Source organism: Nyctereutes procyonoides, unplaced genomic scaffold (assembly GCF_905146905.1).
Source record: "Nyctereutes procyonoides isolate TBG_1078 unplaced genomic scaffold, NYPRO_anot_genome, whole genome shotgun sequence".
Classification (NCBI taxonomy): domain Eukaryota; kingdom Metazoa; phylum Chordata; class Mammalia; order Carnivora; family Canidae; genus Nyctereutes; species Nyctereutes procyonoides.
The window spans coordinates 15,902,398-15,926,975 of NW_026575046.1; the positions used below are offsets into that span (position 1 = coordinate 15,902,398).

At 38.8% G+C, this 24,578-nt stretch overlaps 1 protein-coding gene across 2 annotated transcripts in view; it reads right to left on the reverse strand.

The window, feature by feature from the left end:
* The window catches only part of NADK2 (NAD kinase 2, mitochondrial), a 44,188-nt gene extending 19,967 nt beyond the window's left edge, over positions 1-24,221 (reverse strand). The window contains exons 1-6 of one of the 2 annotated variants that reach the window (XM_055325371.1): positions 23,781-24,221; positions 10,360-10,448; positions 9,423-9,511; positions 8,462-8,543; positions 2,233-2,316; positions 710-846 (exon numbers count right to left, since the gene is read on the reverse strand). In XM_055325371.1, coding sequence (XP_055181346.1) covers positions 710-846; positions 2,233-2,316; positions 8,462-8,543; positions 9,423-9,511; positions 10,360-10,448; positions 23,781-24,080 — 781 coding nt within the window. In that variant the 5' untranslated portion in view covers positions 24,081-24,221. The remainder of the gene's footprint in view (positions 1-709; positions 847-2,232; positions 2,317-8,461; positions 8,544-9,422; positions 9,512-10,359; positions 10,449-23,780) is intronic. The other variant, XM_055325372.1, reaches the window with a different exon arrangement.
* Positions 24,222-24,578: the final 357 nt, after the last annotated feature.

Here is a 24,578-nt window from a genome sequence, read left to right on the forward strand (position 1 = left end):
AGCTGCATATCACCTTATATTAATATTCCCTTAGGAGCTTACAGAGATGTCTGAAACACAAATATTAAGGCTGGGATACAAAACTTCCCAACAAAAAAGTTTTAATCAACAACTGTAACTATGATATATATATTTAAATATGAATACAAGTGTAATTATTAGGAAATCTTCTACAGATTAGATCATTTTATTTCTACTGCTTGCTTTCTCCTTTTTGACATTTCAAAAGATTAAAGCTAAGAATCTTTCCTTAAGATTCCCTTAAGGGACACCTGGATGGCCAGCGGTTGAGGATCTGTCTGCCTCCGGCTCAAGATCATGGTCCTGGGGTTGTTCCTGCTTCTCCCTCTGCCTCTGTCTGTCTCTCTCTCTCTGTGTGTGTTTCTCATGAATAAATAAAATCTTAAAAAAAAATCTTTCCTTAAATATCAACTATTCTCTTAGACATTTTATAATCCTTTCATAATCAACAGGTTTTTAAAAACTCACCCTAGAAAAACATTTCTTCTGGAAATATGTTTTTATTTCAGTATCTAGTCATACATAATACATTTTACATCTGAAGGAGATCACTGTATTTTCTTAAGTGTGGTCAGTGGTACTAAAATGCCCAAATAAGTGAATTATAAATTATTACTTCTAGAAATTAGAAATTAAAGGAATGAAAAGCTAAATATTGCCCAAACACATCTAATTCCCATCTACCTACTTTCATCATGAACTCTTTCAATGTTGAAAGCTCTACTATGTTGATTCAAACTTAGCTGCTGTTCATGAAGGTCCACAGGAACAGGGTTTATACCAGTCCCTTCAAGGTACAGCCTGATTCGCTGCCTCCATAACCACCTTAGAAAGTGAAGGAAAATTAGGTTAAGATAAAGTAAACTTAGGATTAGGCATTATAATTTCACCAAATTAAAAAATTCATATTAAAAAACTAGTTATTCCATAAACAAATTATACCAGAAACACCTAAAACCCACAGGTTCCTCCTCAAAGAGAAATTTAGAGATTTAGTTCTCTTTTCAAATATAATAGAAATATCTTATGTATTTGTACAAAATCTCTCACATAATGAATTAAAGTCAAAATCTTTATCAAGTATCCATTAAATCTAAGATACTGAGTTAGATATAGTTGTATTTCACTCATATAAAATTGTAACATAGGCAAAAAAAAAAAAAAGGACTCTGAGATTAATATTGTGTTAGGGTGATTAGACATAACTCCCTCCCCTAGAGTTCTATAAGGATGATTTTTTTTACAGTAAAAAGAAATCAATGATAAATTTCATAGCATTTGAGATTACACCTAAAACTTAAATGACATTTTTGATAGAAGGAAAAAAATCAAGTATAATTGATTCCAAAACCAAAAACTGATGTAGCAAAAAGCCAGTGGGGCAGATTCTGCTAGATTAGTATTCAAAAATATACTCCCACTTGATAGCTAATAACTGATCATTTGTAAAGGTGCCAAACTGAAATGACTAGAAACTAGAATCATTACTAATGATTCCAGAAGTCAAGAAGATTTAATTTCACAAAAAAACAGTCAAAAAACTTTCTCAAACTATAAAAATCTAGTAGTCTAAGGAAATATAAAGTAGTCCAACTTGGCTCTCTCTAGTATAATCACAATCTCCATCTCAGCGACTCCCTCCACCCTTCTTTTCAAGACAGCCTGATCACTGAACAAATTAAGTGAAGGAAATATGAAAAAAACACTCCCCTGCTTAAGAAACACTTAATACGTAAAATAAAGATACCAGGAACCTCAGTATGGTGGAGTAAATCCAAACCCTCAGCCTTCTGGATGGAAGAAGAGGATAAAAATATAAAATGTCAAAGAATATGAACACTTATTCTTAGCCAATAGTTTTAATTATCTCTACCAAACTACTAAGAACATGTAAATAACGTTAAGAAAATAGAAACACGGCCTCTATCTCACTGATGGAGAAAACCCCTCTTCTTGCAGTTGGATTACGGGCCAAGTAGCATTTATCAGGGTTTCTCTACGCAGTTCCAGTTGGACTAGAAAAAAGGTAAGAGGTGTTTGTGACTCAGCTAATAACAGTAACCACAAAGAGTAATACATAACGATGTTAGGCCAATGACTAAGCCAAATATTATCTAATTTGTTCTGTTCAATAGCATTTCTAATGGCACATTTTAAAATATTTATAAAACAAATGTAAAAAAAAAAAAAACAAATGTAAGAAATTCCTACCTGAACTCACCACGATAGAACTTCTGTAAGGCTTCTGGGAAGGAATGTGTATATCGAACAGGAAGACATAAGTGACCCTCAGATCTTTAAGAGATTTGTAGTGATGTAAAGGGGAAAAAAAAGAAGAAGAAAAAAAAAATCAAAAACTTAATTCAAAAGGTATTACTAAACTACAAAAACTAGATATGAAATTTTGTAAATTTCTATTCTGTACTTGATTTATTTTTTGCCACAAAATTTTCTGTACTTTCAATGAGACAAAAAGATCAAATAGAAATAGTAGTTTTACATCTAGCTTCAATGCCATAATACACAATACTATTTACGTTTCCACATCACAGTGAAACTAAAAATAACAATTTGCCACTGACTGATTACCCTACAAAATTAGTTAATGGTATAGTTGTGTTTGCCTCCTACCTTTAAATTATTTAACTATAAACTTTGGGCAAGTCACTTTAGCATCAACTTTCTCATCTCGAAAAGGATGACAAAATCATGAATCTCAAAAGGTTATGCTAAGGAATCAAACTATATATGAAAGTGAACCATAAATCCCTTTTAAATATCATTTAAGATATTCCGCATCATAAAGAGAAATCACAAAGCTAATCCAATCCAATCCTTCATTTATTCAAAAAAACATAAGGATGGGGGTGTTTGGGTGCCTCAATCAGTTAGGCATCTACCTTTGGCTTAGGTCACTCATCTCAGGGTCCTGGGATTGAGCCCCACATTGGGCTCTCTGCTCAGAAGTCTAGTTCTCCCTCTACTTCTGTTCTCTCTCTCTCAATAAAATATTTATAAATAAATAAATAAATAAAAGTGAAGAGCTTGACATAAAAGACAACAAAACAAAGTGTTAAGACGGCCTATAGCTGCTATAGGAAGAGGAGAGAACGTGGCACCTAACTTGAGGAAAGGTGTCCAGAAAGTTCAATCATCATCATTTACATGATGCTTTGATCTTGAAGGAAAGGTTGAGAGGAGGCTTGGCAAAACAAACTTTTAATAACTATACATTAACTTACAGGTGTGAAGAGCAGAGAAAAAGGTTTTTACAAAGTTGTGATGGATCAATTTCTTTTTTTTTTTTTTAATTTTATTTATTTATGATAGGCACACAGTGAGAGAGAGAGAGAGAGGCAGAGACATAGGCAGAGGGAGAAGCAGGCTCCATGCACCGGGAGCCCGACGTGGGATTCGATCCCGGGTCTCCAGGATCGCGCCCTGGGCCAAAGGCAGGCGCCAAACTGCTGCGCCACCCAGGGATCCCGATGGATCAATTTCTTAATCTCAGTGCTGATCCTCTTAAAGAAACTTAGGTGCTAGTTTTTTTAATTTTTATATTCACTGCAATACTTTTACACAGTGCTAAGTATATAGAAGGTATCAGCAGTCATTTGTTGAATAATACCTGCTAGGATCAACTGCGGGTCTGAAACATCCAAGAGATAACAATTGATTATGAGGTTATAGTCAGGTATCAGCTAGGCTGTCAGCACCTGTGGCTTGACTTAGCCTGGAGATTCACTTGCAATGTGGCTCACTCATATGGCTGGCAAACTGGTCCAAGCTACCGGCAAGAGGGCTCAATTCTCCCTATGTGAGCCTCTCCACAGAGCTGCTTGAGTATCCTCACATCATGCTGACTGACTTACCCCAGAATGAGCGATCCAAGAGACTAACACAGAAGCTGTAATACCATTTATGACCTGGCCTTGGAATCTACAGACTGTCATACATTCCACTGGTCACACAGGCCAGCTCTGATTGAATACAGAAGCAGTGAGAGAACCAAATAAAGCTGTGAATGCTAGGCAGCTACCCTGGAGGCTAGTTACCACATGCCTTCTATCCTATTTTAATTAGCAAGCATTAAATGTCATAATTATTTACTGGGCTCAGTAAACTGAATGCAGAATACAGATAAGACCAAAGTTTAGATGACTCCATGTGAATGAACTATCTAAGAAGGGTATCTTCCAACCCAACTCAAGCCTTCAGGTGCCTGCAGCCCCAGCTGACATCTAACAAGAACCTCATGAGAGATCTCAAGCCAAATTACCCAGCTAAGCTCCTGAATTCCAGATTTATAGAAACCATGAGAATAGATGACTATTACTGTTTAAAGCCTCTAAGTTCCGGTCTGATCTGTTATGCAGCACTTGATAACTAATAGAAACAAGAGGAAATTTAAGTTGAACATTAACTTCTGAGTTTATTTAAGGACTGTGAGTTACCACCATGCTTAAAAAAAAAAAAAGAAGTCAGGTAACCTGAATTACCAAACAAGCTAGGAGGCTTAATACATTTCTGTCCTGGAGACAAGAAAGAAACCAAAGGAATTCTAAAGCCTGTTATTCTAGGTAGAAATTAGAGAAGCAATACTATCTGCTTATCGGTTTCAAAATTCCCATAAGCCTATGAGTATTAAGCCAGCTTTTTAAAGGAAAATATATTTCAACAAACTGTTACAATGTGACAACTAAAGTTAAGAATCTCTTAATGATATAAAAATATGCCATTAAGAAGTTCTAAAATACACAGGTGTCACACTGAAGGCAATCAAAAAATAATTACTGAACCAATGATCTCAATTACTTCTGCTCAAGAAATATTTACTCAGCTATACATTTCAAAGGTTGATTGTTTATGGACTATGTATAATACCGTAATAGTGGAGGAATTAAAATGCAATCCTATACTCAAGAAATTTATAGTCTAATGGAAAAGACAAAAACCAAACAAAAAACAATATGCTCTCTACAGGGAAATTCTAGTCAGAGTCCAGGAGAGGCACTAATATTGTTCAATCTTCAATGAACAATATACAACTATACCACTAAGTGGTACAAGGGCACTCCAGGCAAAAACAGGTATCAAGTCATGAAAAGAATATGCACCTTCTAGAGAACTTTCATTTATTCTTTCAAATCCTACTGTCTTAAGTATCAACAAATCTCCTCGCCAGAGGAAAAGCCTCCACCTAGAGTGTCAGCAGATGGTCATACCTGATAATTGCACTAAGGACAGCCAGAGTGGGTAGTGGAGGAATTGGATGAAGGCGGTGAAAGGTACACATTCCCATTTATAAGAAAATTAGTACTAGGGATGTAACATAGAACATAATGACTATAGTTAACACTGATGTATATTTGAAAGTCATTGAGAGTAGACCCTAAGAGTTCTTGTCACAAAAAAAAAGATACTTTTTTTTTTTGCATATCTATATGAGATAATGTTAACTGTGGTAATCATTTCACATTATGTCTAAGTTATTTATGCAGTACACCTTAAATTTATGTAGTCTACAAGTCAGTTATATCACAACAAAACTGGGAGGGGGAGAAATGCAATTAAAAAAAAAAAAAACAGCCTTAAGAAGAACCCTAGGCTGTTCCTAGATAGACTTAAGTAATTTTTTTTAACTGAAAGTATAATGCCTATGAGTAAATGAGGATTGATGAAGCTAAAAAAGCAAATAGGCAACAGATGGTGAAAGATCATACTATTATACTAAGAAATTTGCAATGTATTCTGAAGGTCATGGAAAAACCCTAAAAGATTTTAATTTAGGAATGAATACAATTAAATTTGTACTTCGGAAAGAACATAAAGTGTAATGGATGGGTTAGAATGAGAAAGTCTGAAAGCTATTGCAGTAATTTAAACAACAAATTATAAAGGCCTATGTTCAGTAGCAGTGAGGATGTCAAGACATGGACTCAAAGGTAAGATCCCAAGAACTTAGAACTAGGGCCATAAACCAATGTGATAAAGGGGGTGAGGGGTGGGCGGGCACAGCTTCAGCAAGGTTATGATTCTATTAAGTATGGTAGGGGAGGGGATAGGAGACAGGTTCATTTGTAGACAGGTTACTTTTTTAAGTAGGCTCCATGCCCAAGGTAGGACTTAAACTCATGACCCTGAGAATTAAGGGTCCCATGCTTGAAGACTGAGTCAGCCAGACATGTTACATTTTTAATGTTACTGGATAATAAATTCAAGTAGAAGACAGTATGGCTAGATAGCATGAAGAAAAATAACAGGAGAAATGGACACAGAACAGTCAGAGACCAGAAAATGTAGTGTCTTATATGTCACTGTTAAGGTGACCAACTGTCCCAGTTTGGCTGGGACTGACAAACTTTCCCAGGACATGGAACTATCAGTGGTAAAACTAGGAAAGTCCTTGGCAAATCATGATGAGTTGGTCATCCTAGTCACTGTAAAGAATTAGATTTCATTCTAGGTTAGATGGGAAGCCACCATAAGATTTTGAACAGAGGAGTCACATAATATTATCAAACTTTCATAAAATGATCACTCTGGTTGCAGTGAGAAGAGAATATTAATAAAGATAAGAATGGAGGCAAGATCAATGCTGGATATAAATATTTTGGAATCACCAGGATTTAAGTTCAACTACAGATACTAAACAGTTATTCTGGAAACAGTATAAAAAGTGAGAGAGAGACAGATGGCCCAGAGGATGTGAAAACACCTTTAAAGCACTGAATAAAATACAACCTCCTTCAAAAGAGAAAGTAGCAGCCATCAGGATAGGAAGAGAGGGGGGAGGGGTCCATAAATTCCAAGGAAGTACAGATGCAACACAGGATCAGTTAGCACCAAAAATCTCCCAGAAATCAAGTAAGACGAGGACTAAAATGTCCAGTAAGTTCATAACCAGGACGTCACTGGTAGGGCAAAAGGAAAATTAATGAACTGGTTGGAGGCAATACACAAAGATGGCAAAACAATAACTGAAGTAAGGAAGTAGAGATACAACCTGGGCCACACAAAGTTTTTTGAACAATTCTTAAGGTCTGGTTCTAATCTAAGTGCTAGAAATGACAAACTGGATGTAAATTTGGGCCCAAACTATACCACCAAGCTTAAGTTTCTATTTTTTTCCCCAGATGGCCCCAACTGCTGATGAAGGAATAAAGAGGATGACAGACTGATGTAGGATGGGGCAGAAAGACAGTGATACAAAATGTTTAAGAAGTTTGTTGGGAGCGGTGCCTGGGTGGCTCAGGCAGTTAAACATGGGATTCTTGATTTCAGCTATGGTCATGATCTCAAGGATGATCTCAAGGTCATGTGATCAAGCCCTGTGAGGGGCTCACACTGGGCATGGAGCCTGCTTAAGATTCTCTCTCCCTCTCTCCCACTCCTTCCCCACCCACATGCATTCTCCCCCCCCCGACCCCCCCAAAATTTATATATATATATATATATATGTGTGTGTGTGTGTATACATATATTTATGTGTGTGTGTGTGCGTGTGTGTGTGTGTGTGTGTGTATATATATATATATATATAAAGAAATTTGTCAAGAAAGTGAATGAAGTAAGGGAAAATTAAGAGAAGACAATAGAGGGGTTCAACATACTGCAAACCAAAGGGCAGATTTAACAGGATCAAGGGAATAAGACTGTTGTTAAAGGTGGGAGGCTGTGGAGTGGAATTAAGATTTGAGAAATGGGGCAATTCTAGATGATCATGAAGTCCAGGTATGGTCATGGCTGTGGGTGGCTGGTATAGAATGATGCTAAATATCAGTGAAGCTGAGGAAAGAAAAAAAGAAATGATGACAGGGTTTGGTCTCTTCATTAAGTTAATGAAGTGACCCAGAAAATCAGCAGAGGCATAACCAGAAATGTAGACAAAAGACAAAAGGAAGGGCCGAAGATGGGACATGAACTCATCCCTCTTCAGCAATACTGGGGTTACCAATACCCAGCTAGGTCAAAGGCTCAGGTCTATGCTGCCAAAGGCACTACCCCCAGACTACCTGGGAAATCCAACGTGAAGATTTGTCCATCCAGATCATAGTTTCCTACCACCAATGGTAGCCAAATGCACATATATGTCTCATGCCTGAGCTTTATATAAGAGCTAGGTCCTTGAAAACAACTATACAGAAGAAAATTCTACTAAAGGTAGAAACAAATTGTAAATGCCTGAATTTCATCTCTAAAATGTTTTTGGAACATGGCTCTAACCTTCATGATTACCAGGAGCAATAATACTTCCACTTAAACATCATGCACTAAATAATAAACCCCCTGCAACAATGGAGCACAGCAAAGGGACAACAGTAGGGAAAATAAAGAGCAACCAAAATTTAAGATTTATCAGAAACAGATACCATGCAAAGCAAAACATAACTGTGTAACACACACACATACCAAACAAAAGGAACAAGTTTTTTCTTACCGTTCTGGATCAGTGTTTACTCCAATAACTGGCTTAAGTCTATCCAAAACCTTACTTGCTGCCAGGAGCATCGTGCCATCACCTAAAGGACAGAAGACATAACCAGATTTGCTACAAAACTAGTTTTTAACATCATTTTGAACACAAGTCCTTTTAAGAATCACACTCCCACTCGATCCTGCTGACCACCACAGTCTATTCCACTTCCTTTCTAACTACTATCCCTAATCCCGGATTTCTCAACAGGGGCAAGACTGACATTTTAGGCCAGATTAATTCTCTGATGTGGGGGGCAGTCCTGTGTATTACAGGGTGATAGTTAGCAGTATCCATGGCCTCTACCTGCTACATCCTCCCAGCTGGAAACCACTACTCTAATCCTATTATTTCTATTAGCCAAATCTCTTTCCTTCCATCATAACACCAATCCAAATTCAGAAATTATTTTAAGGAGAATATACCCAACAAAGTGTCCAGCGAAGACTTTTCTTTCTAATAAATGCTATCAATTTAATTTAAGGCTTTGGCAACAGTGTCCATTTCCTTAATAATAAAGCTCAGGAAAAATAGCTGTAAGTATATTGGAGTCAGAGTGGATGGAATTTATCTAATCTCATTGAACTCTTTTCTCTTTTTTTTTTTTCATTGAACTCTTAAACAATTTCAACATTTTTTTAAGACTGGCATAACTACACCAAAATACAGTTACAATGCATCCTTTGAATAAAATTGGAGTGCACACCTTAAATATACATAGAAATAGACACAGAACCTCACAATACCATTTACTAAAAAAGTGAAATATATAGCAGATATTTTACATTTTATCCTAAAAGTCCAAAAAATGCATCTTGTGGTAGGATTCTGAAGGCTTCATTACAGCTAGACCACAGAGTATGTGGAAATGCATAGTAAAGAGCCTCTCCATATTCCAACATCTTTACCTCTGTAAAGCTATTACCTCCTGCAGCTATGACAGCGTCTGCCCATCGAACAATCTCTTCATCATATTCTCGCCTCTTTACTAGACGAACTTCAATTCCCTCATTCCTGAGATAAAAAAGTAAAGTTTATATAAAATGTCCACTAATAACATAAAGGATGTTTTGAGAGGCAGGTTATTACAATGATGGAAAATAAACCTGTTTTATAAACAAATTTATGTTTAGTTTTGCAAGGTTAACTTCATTTTCATTTAATTACAACAGCCAATTTACTATGGTCAGGAAGCATATGACTAAACTGGAAGTTAATAACTATCCGAAATCTCTATGTACTTCAAAAACATCTTGTTTTTGCCCCTGACAAATAACAATATTGGTAGATTAGAATTTTATTTCATTTTCTCTATTTCCTCTGATGCTAAAATTCATTATTACAAAAATGGCCAATAAGTTTAACATCTCAAGAGACTTTTTAACTATAAAACTAGTCATTATTTTAAATCCAACAAACATTGTCAGACACTGAAACAGTGACTAAAATACTATTTTGCATGTTTTCACACCGATTCCCTTACATACAAACGTATTCCTGACTGCATTAATTAATGAAATTCCTATAATTTTTAGACATTCAAAGAATAATTTAATGAAGAATAGTCCAGTATTCTAATAAAACATTATATATACAGGTGAAACCTAGTGCATATAGAATTATCTCTATAGAAAAGGCACCTCTCAGACCACCCAGTAACTGAAAATCTGTGGAGTTTTCAGAGTAAAATAAAAATTTCCTTAGAAATACTGTATCAACTCTATTAAAAACAGTATAATTTTTGGGAAACGATTTTATAATGGCAGTCTTTACTAAAAACCTCAGGATCCTCTGCTAGTAAAAACAAAAACTGGAAGTCCTGAATACAAAAGCCCATCCAAGATCCAATCCAATTAACTTACCGTAAACTATCTAGAATATGCTCTACATTTTTGGTGTGAATATGATGTCGTTCAAGCAGTCCACTGTAGCTAGAGCCTTTCAATGCAAGCTATATCAAGATAAAACAAATTCTGTCTCATTATAGGACATATATTACATATCATAACATAGCTCTTTAAAAAGGCCTATAAAAATATAATGGATTTAAGACACATTTTTAGGACCAGAAGTTTAAATTCAACTAGGAAGTCTGATTTCAGAAAATCATAATTTGGTTTCAATACCAAAAACAGCATTAAGTTTCCAGAATCATGTAGTTAACAGAATTTCAAAATGGTTTTTTTTTCCTTTTTTCAACTTGAGGGTTTTTTAAATGGATTTTTAACACATTAAAGACCAAAGATAAACTAATATTTTGGAAGGCAGATGACCTTTGTCCCACTTGAATTTGCAGCTCTCTTCTGTTCAGATTTATGAACTCTATTTGGAATTTACCCCACGCAATCCAAACAAAGGGCGGGTTAGCTCCCCGAAATTGGATAACTTTTAGATATGAAGACATATCCTTCAAGAATTATCTTTCCTAGTCCACTGGAGTGATATTTTTATAATGTTACCACCTTACCATTAATACTCTCCTTTTAAATTATATGTCTTCTAAATAATCCATAAAAGTAAAATGCTGAGAAAGAAGTTCAGACATATCTTCAATGCATATCCATTTAATCAACTAGGAAATTTGTCCAGTAAAGTGAATGCTAGAATTAAAAAGCATGTTATTTTCTTTCCTTCTCCAACTTCCCTTATACCCTGCCTCTTGATGACATAATATCGGTTTTTCAAGTACCTGTCCAAAACACAATCTTAAATATATTTTTAGATTATTGAATTATGAAGTAAAACCCATTTTTGATAGCATTCTTAATAATGTATTTAACTTTTAAAAAAAAATGTATAAAAAGGGCAGCCCAGGTGGCTCACTGGTTTAGTGCCACCTTCAGCCCAGCGTGTGGTCCTGGAGACCCAGGATTCATATTGGGCTTCCTGCGGGGAGCCTGCTTCTCCCTCTGCCTGTGTCTCTACTTCTCTCTCTCTCTGCATCTCTCATGAATAAATAAAATCTTTTTTAAAAATGTATAAAAATAACAAGACATGGAAGGTACATATATAAAGAAAATTTAAAATATATATAATCTTATAGTCCTAGGACAGTTTATGTTAATATTTTGGTATCTACATATCCAGTCTTTTGTTTATGATACAGGGTAAGAGTTTTAAAATAGTTTTGTCCTCACTCTATAATCTAAGGGGAAATGTATGCTCCTCAAAAGAGGAGGGGAGGAAACATTTGGCTATTTAAAAATTAATACATATACGTTAACTCAAAAATATACTAGATCTGATAATCTGTATAACACTTTTTAACACCTAGACATAAGCTTCATATTTAGATAGATCATACCAACATCAAAAATATTTTTTAAAAAGCAGTGACCAAGGTAATTAGATAATCCTTCATTTAACAACAACAAATCAACATACAACAGGTTTGAAAAACTATTTTAAGAGTAGAATTCCTGAATATGGATGAACATACTATTAATATTAAACTACTATTATGCAATTACAAATTAACTAAACTGTACTACCTCTCAGTAAATTTGGGTCATGATGCTCTCCATCTCTACTCTTTTCCCTGGACATCTCTAGCTTCAGGGCTTTCTGTAAGAGATCTGTATGCAGAGGCCTCCCAAGGGCTACCCCTCCCCTGTCTTTAGGGCTCCAAATAAATGTATCCAACAGTGCATCTGACATCTTTCTCTGGCTATCTAACAGGAATCTCAAACTAAAATACTCAGTATCAAACTCCTGACTTTTCAAACAGACTAGTTACTGTGGTGTATTTTTTTTGTTACAGTAATTACCTCTCAGCCCATTTCAAGAGTGAACACTTTACATAGTTAGAAATTGAACTCTAAAGAATTAAATTCATCTATTCAAATATTTGAGTGTCTACTACTGTATTTGTTAAACATTAGTTGAGCTCAATTAAATGTATTTAATGGGGCACTGAAAACTGCCAAGGCAATGGGAATTCAAATGTACGATAAGTCTATTAAAATATTTCATCAAATATTCTTCTAACCTGATATAAATAAAACTTAAGGTTAGCTGGTCCTCAACTCCCTGTCTAGATTTTCATTTTATGTTCTAATTTTTGGTTTGGACAATATAAAACATGTACCCAGGAATACAGGACATAAATCCTTATGTATGATAACTGTAAATTCTGGTCTGGTGGTTCAGAAGCTTTTGTACGCACTTCTGACTCTCAGCAAACTCCAGAAAATTAAGATTAACTCAGCAGCTGTTAGAAAACTTTGCTTTGAGATGGTAAACGGGATTTGAATTTGTGAAAAACTTCAAGTTTTCCATGATTTTACTAAGTTTTGGTAGCAACACTAAAATTCCTAAACTTCCATACCTAAAGTTCATTTAGCATAACATCAGAATACTTAATATTGGGGCAGAAATGTCATTTCATAAATTTTGTTCCCATTCAAATTTCTTCTTGTAACTAATTCTCTAATAATGTTTATTTGGAGAATACAAGTTACTATATTATTTTCTTCAAAGATCTAAATGGGGATCCCTGGGTGGCGCAGCGGTTTGGCGCCTGTCTTTGGCCCGGGGCGCAATCCTGGAGACCCGGGATCGAATCCCACATCGGGCTCCCGGTGCATGGAGCCTGCTTCTCCCTCTGCCTGTGTCTCTGCCTCTCTCTTTCTCTCTGTGACTATCATAAGTAAATAAAAAAAAAAAATTAAAAACAAAAAACAAAAAACAAAGATCTAAATGGTTGGTCTAATAAGCTTCGTTAACATGGACTGGCTAACCTAGGCAAACACAAGATAAGGCATTTTGTAAAATCATTTAATAAAAGCATCAATTAGAAAGTCTTAAATCACTAACTGGCTCATACAGTTTTTTAAAGTTTTCTTTTATATTCAAAGGCTGGAAAGAATTTCTAGCTATCCCTCTGAAAATAACAAGACTTCAAGTATTTAAAATCATACTTTAATCGAAAACAAAAACACAAACTCTTTATGTCTTACAGTGAAGAGGTTAGAGAAATTACTGAAATTTCGAACACATTCTCAATTCTGCAATGCTACACTGCATTAGCAACAAAGTTTTAACATTTTTACTTTTTCCAAAAAATCTTGTGTTGATGTGATTTAAAAAATATAGTTTTAAGGATTATTCCCCAGAATACTTGGAAAAACCAGTGTGAATCTAAAAGATCTACAGTCTTTCACTGCAGTGAAAGAACAAAAAAAAAAAAAAAAAAGTTTCATTCAAGCAACAAGAGCTTCTCCTACAAAATTTCCAAACGCCAGCATCACTTCTCCCCAGGTAGCTTAGAAATTAAAACACAAGAAAGCATGAAAGAAATAAAGGAGGATTCTGAACCAATAAAAGCTTGCCTACCTTAAAGTTAAATGTGATAGGCTACTTCCTAAATGATCCAACCACTTTTATTAAAGGATCATAGATATTTTTACTTGACCAAAACTGAGTTTATTACAAATACAAATTTTTAAGATTCATTTTACTAGTCAGTTGAATGTTCCTACTTTGTACTCTACATACTAATTCACATGAAGGCTCAAAAAGGGAAGGAAATAGGTCTTTTTAAATTTAACACCTAAGAAATGCACATTCTGAGGCAACAATTTGGTACATAAACTCACTAGGCATAATTTAAGCACTCTTCAAAGTACACCCACATAACTTAATGGTGCACTGAGTATTAATTCAGAACTGCCTTAAAATGATTACTAACACCTAGTCAACAGCTAGAAAGTAAATGATCCCACCTAGCATGATCCGGTCTGGTACAGTGAAGCCTGAACACCTCTTTAGTTATATCTGGCATTTATCTTGGATCATTTCCATTTCACGTATCCTTTCTCCCAGGTGCTTACCCATCATTCTCTTCTTACAACTGCATTCCTCTTTTTATTCTACTCCTTCATGTGTTGGGATTGCTCAAGGTACCACTTTCAACTTTATTTGTTCCCACTTCATTTTCCTTGAGTTACCTTTCCACACCAGAAGCTTGATCTCCAAGCACACACCAGTAACTGTGAGATACACACTGTCAGCTCTCTCCTTTCTCTTGAGCTATAGGCTCATATTTTTGAAAGCCAAGATTTATATCCCCACCCCACCCCACCCCCCACCGGTAGATCAAGTACCTCTCCCCAAAACCATCTAATTCCAATGACCTATTTCTCCTTCAAATTTGCTCTTCTCAGTGCCTTATATCAGTTAACAATACTTTTTTTTCCATTATTTTTAAATGTTTTTGAATAGTTGATATGTTACATAGTTGCAAGTGTGCAACACAGTGATTTGACAACTTAGCAATACTTATATTTGTATAATCAACAGAATAAACCCAAATGTCCTTTTTTAAAAATATTTATTTACTTGACAGAGAGAGAGAGAACAGGGAGAGCGGCAGGTAGAGGGAGAGGGAGAAGCAGGCTCTCCTCTGAGCAGAGACGGCAATACAGAACTGGATCTCAGGAACCTGAGATCATGACCTGAGCTAAAGGCATACAGATGTTTAACCAACTGAGCCACCCAGGGGACCTCCAGGTGTCCCCTTTAATTCTTCCCTCACACTCGATCTCCACAGCCAGTTGGTGGCAAAGTACGACAAATACACGTGTAAACGGTTTCCCCAATCTGTCCTTCACAGGCATGCTGCCACCACTTGACTTCGACATCAGCTCTTACGTGGTCTCGTGCCAATAGCCTGCCTCCAGAACTACTTCCTTATTTAAGTCTTTCTCATTCCACCAAACTAACCACCACCACCACCACCACAAGCCTGCTTTTATACTAGCCCCAGAATGCTAAAGTCTCAGGAAAACTGACCCTCCAGCCCACACCACAGTAGAATGTTGCATTCTACTGCTAACAAAGACTGGAAATCCTTAGGACATAAAGCCAACTCCTATTCATGACATTTAATATAACACCCAGCCTACCTGTGTAGCTTCTAGATACTTATTCTTGAGCAAGATTTCCAAACTGCCCTTAAAACGGTTGTCACATCAATTTCTTAATCACAACCAGCATTGCTATTAAGAAAAAAATAAACTACTATATGTAACTGGCTCGATTGTTTCATGTTATCTTTTATTTCAAATAGGAGTATACTTACTCAGCCATGATGTAAAATTTTTCTGTAGATTAGAGTCAAAAGCACTTAAGTTCTTCTTGCTGGCAAAAGGATTAAATTTCCCTTGTCTTGCTAGTACTATTCTCTCCTATTCACATATCAATTCTTCCTTATTCTTTAATATTTAATTAAAGTATCCTGAACTTAAGATATTTCACTCATCACAATGTCAAAAATGTAAAAGTCTACCAAGTGCCAGTGAGAACATGAGGAATCAGGGAGTTGTTCGATGCATACGGAAATAATATTTGTACTTCTAATCGCATTTTTAATAGTAGAAAAACTGGAAACAACCTAATATCCCAAACAATGTAATACTAGACGGCACTTAAAGTGAATTAACATAGATCAAATAACATAGATCAAGCCAAGAGTAAGAAAAGCAAATTTCCAAAGAACAGGCAGCACAATCTAAAGAATATATTATTGACCTAACTTTTTAAAGATGTACAAAATAGTATACTTTTTATGGACGGTCATATTAATCAATGTGTAACATGCATGAGGAAGATATATATATATATACACACACACACACACACATACATATTTAACAGCTTCAGGCCAGTGGTTACCACTAGGGACACAGGGAGGGGAAAAGGTGGAAGGATAGGGCTTTATTTTATTTTTTAAGATTTATTTATTTATTCATGAGGGACACAAAGAGAGGCAGAGACATAGGCAGAGGGACAAGCAGGGTCCTCACAGGAAGCCTAATGTGTGAATCGATTCCAGGACCCTGGGATCACAACCTGAGCAGATGGCAGACAGATGTTCAACCACTGAGCCACCCAAGTGCCCTAGGATAGGTCTTCAGTTATAAAACTTCAAAAAAAATCACAAGCAAATGTGGCAAAATATTAGCAGCTGTTAAGTCTCAGCTGGATATACAAGTATCTTTTGAAAGTTCTCTATGTGGTAAAAATATTTCACAATTGAAAATCTAAAAACGATCACTAGAAAGTCTGCTTAAAATCTGAAAAAATTCAAAAGTCTTCTTCTCTTTCATTCTTGCCCTTTCCCAAGTTATTCTCTCCATTCTCTGTATTCCTATGGACCACTTATACATTTATAACACAATTTAATATATTTTCTCCTTACATTTGGGAACCCCTTTTATTCACCTGTGGTTCCCCAGAACCTAGCAGGATGCCTAGTTAGCAAGTGCTCAATGAATGGGTTGGTGAATATTTAAAAGCGACACTTTAAAATAAAAAAATTAGGGATCCCTGGGTGGCGCAGCGGTTTGGCACCTGCCTTTGGCCCAGGGCGCGATCCTGGAGACCCGGGATCGAATCCCACATCAGGCTCCCAGTGCATGGAGCCTGCTTCTCCCTCTGCCTGTGTCTCTGCCTCTCTCTCTCTCTCTCTCTCTGTGACTATCATAAATTAAAAAAAAAAAAAAATTAAAAAAAAATTAACCAACAAACGTCATGAATGTTGGCAATAGTGATACTGTAAGCTAGTATTTTAAAGATCATGGTTTTTTTTTATTATTTTCTCCATTACAAAAATACTTCTTAGAGTAAAAAAATTCAAAACTGTCACTTCCTACAAGAGATAGGCTTAAAAAAAAAAAAACCTACATAAGCAAGAGTTAAATTCAACAAATCTTCATTTCCTTTAGTGGTCTATTTTATAAAGGAACCTACTTTAAAGTGACCAAAGCCATACCATTTTAGGTACATAATTTAACAAATAATAATTGCATTTACATAATAATTATTGTGGCTAAAAAAATTAAAATTATGCTGCTTTAAATTATGTAAATTATATATTTAATTTGATCTTCCTAAAAATTATGTAAACAAGGAAAAGCAGACATTATTATACCTATTCCACAGTCAAAGAAGCTGATAAATAGAGAGAGGTTAGGTTACTTGCTCAAGTTTATAAAGCTAATAGACTGGTGCCAGGATCAAAACTCATTCCTCCTGCTCTTAATCCAGGATTTGTCCACTACAGATTCCTAATATTCCTACGTTAGCTATATATTTCATTCCTGCTTAAGAGCTGTAAATACTCATTAAGGCACTAAGCCTCAGTTTTAATCATTAAGTTATATAGGCCAAGAACTATTCTGTTCCTATGTCCTAATTCTACCCACTTTTTTAGGAAGAAGAAAGTCAACCAGCTCTTCTCTCCTTGAATACAGATGTCTTACAGAGGTTGGTCTAATTTCCTGCACAATCCATATCATATACAATAAACTTTCCTAAAGCGTGAAATAACCAGGAAATTTGCTGATATTCTGGAATACACATTTCTGTTATATATTAACAAAGATTATAGTGAAAAATGAAGTTAACTTACACTTTACTAGCTCAGAAGGTATGTACATGTGTCAATACTCAAAACTCAATTCATGTAATTAAAAATACAGGAAAAGTGATCACAGTAAGAAATTACATTTTGACCAGTCTTATGGCTGGCCACATATATATATACATAGTTCCTAAAATTTCTCCCAGGTAATCCTAATACAGTGAAAGGTGAAAAGCAGGGCTCAAAAGCCCACTGGTTAATGATTATGTTAATGGTAGAATTTCAGCTACTCTAACATTCAACCCCTTTACATCGTTCAGAGTCTCTTATTTAACTGCAAATATTTATGGAAGGGAGAATATCGTAAGCCTCTATTTCCCAATTTGTATTCCACAAAATTTGATGTTTTTCTGCCTCCTTCCCCCTACTGCGAATCCCATAGTCAAATCAAAATCCTGTTTTGTTTAGGTTTATGTTTCTCAAACATACTTAACCAGGAAAAAACTCTTTTAGGGAACTCATGTTGGTAACTTCAACCTTAAGCTTGCAGCAGCTAACATCTTTTGGAAAAATGATAGCTGGAAATAAGGCTCTGGACTAGAAGCCTCCAGGAGAAAAACTGATTTCTAAAAAGTCAAAAATATTTTACCACCCTTTTTGGTGGGGATGGGAAGATAGAGAGGATGACGATGAATAAGATGCATTCCTTGCCCTCAAGTCTAGAGAAGAAAATAATCAGATTATACTCAAAGGTGGAAAGCTCAAATATGTTAAGTATTAGGAAGATATATTGGCAACCTTGGTGGCCAGAGAGGGGCAAGACAAAGTTACCAAAGAAGGCTCCTGTAAAAGTAATGTCTAGAGCCTTACCTCAAAGGAAGGCTAGGAATTGGCTAGAGGAAGCAGGAATATTCTAACCAAAAGAGGCTGCGGAAGTAAAGACGCTAATAGACGCAAATCAAACCATCCGAAATACCATTTTTCACCTGCCAGCTTGGTAAGACCCCCAAAATGTGATAAACTGCTTAGTGGGGGAGGGGAACACCTTTCATCCATTGCTGGTGAAGGCATACAGCCTCCAAGGGAAGCAATTTGGCAATATGGATTAAAAAATTCAAATGCACATGCCTTGACAGCAATTCTACCTTTAGGTATTTATCTTCAAAGCTGATTCACATGCAAGTAAATTAACACAAATGTTCATACAGAATGTACTTCAATAAATTAAGACATGCACCCAATAGAATACTATTCAAACTGTTTTAAAGAAAGAACAAAGTGCAGAAAACCTTAAATAGTATGTTATCTCTGTGTAAAAAGGGATGGGAGAAAGAAAAGTAATATTTCACTGTGTTGATTTGTATGTATAGATTATTTCTGGAAGAAAACACAAGAAACTGATAACACTGGCTACTTCCAGGGACAAAAACTGTGTGCCCAGGGATAAGAATAAGAGAAAGACTTTTTCATTGTACACTCTTCTGTATCTTTTACATGTTGGACCATTTTAATGCACTACTGATCCATAAATAAAATCAGGGCACCACCTAATGAAAAGAAGATCAGTTTTAAATTAATGGAAAATGAAGTCCAAGACAAAAATTGATCAGAAATGAAGCTTAAGAGGTAGACAGGAGCCAGTTCCTGAAGGGCTTTGTTTGGCATAGTAAGGATCATAAGGGTTCCCATACAACAGTGCTTCTCAAAATGTGATCTGGGAACCACTTGCAAATCTGGAGAGCTGGTTAAAAATGCAGATCCCTGGACAGACCCAGCAAACTTCCGGGTGTGGTTCAGAAAGGTAGAGTCTGGAGTCTCCATAAACTGAATCAGAATCTTGAGGTGCTAATGTTCAGGCATCCCCATTTTAGCAAATTTCCTAGGTGATATGGAGCTTTTGAGTAGTTCTAAACAGAGAAGTAAAGTGGCCAGATGTTCACTTTAGATAAACGACTTTGGTGCCTGTATCTGAAAGATTTGAAAGGAGTGAGATTCTGTTAGAAGGCCCTGGAAGTACTCCAGATCATGTTCTTTAATTTGATAAATATTCACATAGACTACACTCCTTGCACACCATGTGGCAAAAGTATCTGCCCAAGAATTATAACCTAAGCTACACTATCATTTTCATGATACCCAGTAAGGGAAACAAAATCCAAGGTGCTATATCTCCTAAATATGCTAAGAAGGTAATAACTAGGAATAATTTAATCCAGTAATAGAGGGACTGCAAAATGAAATTATTCTATCCCATTTTAAAGATAATTTTAAAAACAATAAAAATGGCAACCTTAAAAAGGGTTGTTTCTGGGGTTGGGGTGGAGGGAGAGAAGGGTGGAAACCATTCATGTCTTATTCGGTATATAACAAAATATTTTTTTTAAGATTTATTTATTCATGAGATACACAGAGAGAGGGAGAAAGAGGCAGAGACACAGGCAGAGGGAAAAGCAGGCTCCATGCAGGGAGGGAGCCTGACACGGGACTCGATCCCGGGGCCCTAGGATGATGCCCTGGGCTGAAGGCAGGCGCCAAACCGCTGAGCCACCCAGGGATCCCCTTATACTAAAATATTTTTAAATAAAACCTACTCTTTGGCCAATAAAGCATGTTTACAATGACAAAATCCTTTCCAATCAGCTTTGATTCATCTAAAGATGCAATTTGTTGAGTGTCATGGACCCTATTAATAAAAATTCCACATTTGCCAACAGCTGCATCTCTTCTGATGTAAGTAAATCACAATAATAGTTTAATTAGTCCTTGCAAGGTAGTGAGCCAGGAGAGGTACAATCCTTGACTAGAAATTCACAGGAAACATCATGTCAAGATTTAAAAATAAAGCAACACGGGGCAGCCCGGGTAGCTCAGCGGTTTAGTGCCACCTTCGGGCCCAGGGTGTGATCCTGGAGACCCGGGATTGAGTCCCACATCAGGCTCCCTGCATGGAGCCGGCTTCTCCCTCTGCCTGTGTCTCTGCCCCGCCTGCCTGCCTGCCTGCCTGCCTGCCTGCCTGCCTGCCTCTCTCTCTCTCTCCTCCCTGTGTATTCTCATTAATAAATAAAATCTTTAAAAAGAATAAATAAAGCAATGCAACCAATATGAAAGAGAACTGGAAGTCAGACTTTGACCGACTTTGAAAGACAGAAACCTACTCTGTACAAGCTTTAACAACTAAGAAGTATTTCCCCTATTGGTTTAAGTTTCCACAAAGTGAGAGACTCATGATGCTTGAGGGTGTAAAATTCCACTGACACTCCATCCTTCATCTTCTATTTAAATGTTTACAAATAAGCTAACAGATACCTATTCTGCAAGAAGACCACCACTTCCACAACAAATGAGAACACTCAAATACAAAGCTTCAGGTTACCATGACACTGTAGACACAAGAGGAATGGTGCCAGACACTAAAGTAAGCACATGGCCACTTTCTTTTATATCCAATCCACATGATTGATATAACTCAGTATCTTTTACCCCAGCAAAATAGCAAACAATATTAACCAGCTTATCAGGCCTACCACAGAATCCCATTTGAGAACAACTTTACACAGCCCGGTATTATTTGGCCTGGACTCCACCTAATGCTATTCCATTTTGAGTACTGGCTTTAATACAAATGGTAAAATAAACTCACATCAGTAAGGAGCTAAGCCAATAATATGTAAATGAAATGACAACAACTATTTCACTTGCCTTGCAATTACAAAACAATGTGTTCTATGGTACAGAAATTTTAACTCAAAAGTTTTCTTATCCCAAACAGCAATCCTAGCCAAAGACAAATATTTACCTATTAGAGATTTCTCTTTTTAGATACTCAGAGTGGGTACACTAGGTAGTTCAATTTCTAAAGACTTATTGATTTGCCTACATTTTAAAAGTTCTCATTAGTGGCAATCTAGTTCAGAGGTCCTAGAATTAATCTAATTTAGAGAACACTCATTTTCTTGAGGCCTTGAAAAGTTACCCGGAGTTTCAAAACGCTAGCACTAAAAAACGCTAGCACTAAAGATAGCCTTGGAGGCTATCTTGCCCAACCTTACTATTTAACATACCGAACTAGGCAAAAGCACTTTGAAAAACCCTGACCGTTCTACAGAAAGGCATTTATCATTGTCACACATGACCCCACAAAAGTTAAAAAGGCCCGTAGGAAGTTAACACAGAAATGGGCAGAGGACTCCAAGATCCTACACTCAGTCCTATACCCCAAACAGGCCAGAGGATACTACTTTAAACTGTTTTTGAGAGGTTTTCATAAAACTGTATAAAGAACATATTTACAACACATATATTTGACAATCTCTAAAAAGTGTATCTTGCAAAACCGGGAGTACAATCCAAGGAACACACCTCTTTCCCAACACAGAAACAATGTGCTTGCTTCTGACATTCTTATTCCCTGCCTCGCCCCCAGTTTCACTACTCCAACTTCCTACTCAAACTGATCTACTCTTTTTAAATGATGCATTTCTTTTCTATAAATTGCTACATCTTCAAACACTAAAGGAAAGGAGAAAAAAAAACAAACCGGCACCTAGCACTTCCATCTAATGAAAGCAGGGGTCCTCCTCAATTAACCCATTAAAGTATCAAGAAGTTTAATGCTGAAAATAGTCCTTAAGCAGACATGATGATTTGCAACTTCACTTTGATACCTGCATAAAACAGGAAAAATCTGAAGATTACAAACCATACCAGAAGTCTAAAAAACAGGCTGTCTACTCTGGTACAGAATTCTACAAGATTTGGTTTTAGGCATCTAATTCCAAAGCTTTATGGTGCAGAGTATCAACACTTAGAGATTTCCATATTGTTCATGGTAGCATCTTAACGCTCCTTTTCCTAAAGTTCATGCACAGGGAGCAAGGGATCAGAAGTTTCGAAGGGGGTGGGGCACCTGGGTGGTTGAGTGGCTGAGCATCTGCCTTTGGCTCCCCAGGGCCTGGGATGGAGCCCCACATCAGGCTCCCCTCCCCCTCTGCCTATGTCTCTGCCTCTCTCTCTCTCATGAATACATAAATCTTAAAAAAAAAAAAAGTTTCAGAAAGGGACAGAGAGAGGGATATTCACGTTTTTTTTTTTTTCTTGGACAGACTTACATACTTTTGCAAAGATACTAATATCTGCACTAAACACATTCTGTGGTGGAGCCTCTGCTGTGCGTGGACATGGGCTATTTACTGCATGATTCCCGAGTCTTCCTGCCCTCCCTCTCGCCCTTTCCCCGTAGGAACATATTCGAAGTCAAATTTTCTCCCTCGCTGTCGCCTGTCGCCTGAATCCAAAACACGTGTGCTTTTAAAACAAACTGCCAGAACCTTGTCTGACGACCACGTTCCATCACGGAAAAGGCTCGCCCAGGCCGGCTTTCCGGGGTATCCCAGGCCTCGCAGTCCTGCAGGGTAAAAGGGGGTGTGTCCGCGGTACCTTCGCCCTCTCCCCCACCTCCCGCCGCGGCGCCCCGGGGCCCCCCTTTCCCCGCGGAGACTTGGGGAGCTGCTGCCGGAGCGTCCAGACGTTCAGCCAGCGGCCCACCTTCCTCGGGGCTGTGGCTGCTATTCCCAAAGGGGAGAGCAGGGGGTGGGGCTGGAGACGGCTCCAATGGATGCCCAAGCCCTGCCCGCTGGGAGCTCCTGCTCCCCGCTCCCGAGCCTTCCGCCCCGACTAGGGGGTCCCCGCAGTACCGGTGACCCCCGCCCCTCGGCACACGCGCACACACGAGGCGGGAGGCGGGAGGCGGGAGGCGGGAGGCGGGAGGCGGGGGGGGGAGGGGGGTCTACGAGCCGAGCGCGGCGAGCCGGGCGTCCGGGCGTCCAGGGCGCCGGGGAGGAAGGCTGGCCCCGAGGGGTCTCGGCGCCCCGCGCAGCCGCGGCCGGGCCTGGGGGGCACGGGGGGCCGCCGGGGACCCACCAGCTGCTTCAGGTCCTCCTCCGAGAGCTCCGCGTAGCGGTACCGCTGCTGCTCGAACTCGTACCGGGTGGTTTTGGCCACCACCACCACCCGCGACGGGCGGAAGCCGCCTTCGGGGCGGCTGCCACAGCCCGCCAGCTCGCGCGGCTGCCCCGGCCCCAGCTGCCGCCGGCCGCCGCCGTCCCCGCAGAGCCGCGGCCGCGCCGTGGGGCCTCCCGCGCCCGGTCCGCTCAGCACCGCCGCCCGGCCGCCCGCCACGCGCCGACAGCTGCCCAGCAGGAAGCCTCGGTAGCAAGTCATCCTCCGCCCCGCGGGGCTGCGGGCCCGGGCTCCCGCCTCCGCCGCCCGCCACCGGCACTGCCCGCCGCCGCGCCGCCCCGGCCTCCAGCTCCGCGCCGGGCGGGGACAGGTTAAGTGCACCGCCGTGCGTGGCCCGCGCCGCCAGGGGGACGTGCCCAGACGTTGGCGGGGGCGGGGCAAGCCGGGCGACGGGGCGGCGGGAGAGCCCGAGCCCCGGGAGGGGTGGGCGGGGAAGAGCCGGAGGCCTCGGGGGGCTGGGCTTGCCGTGCTAGCGGCGCCGAGTCCATCCACGCCTGCGCAGTGGCCGCGGCGCCGCGCGGGGGGTGGGGCCCACCGCCTGCCCCACCCCTTCCCTGGGCGGCCACCAATCCCGCCCGCCCGCCCCCCGCGCTGTGAGCCAATCAGAGCCGGCCGCGGCTCGGAGCCCGAGGAGCTGCGGGGATTGGCTGCGGCCGGAGGAAGGGCTGGAATTCTAATTAGCGACTGGGCCGCCGTAGG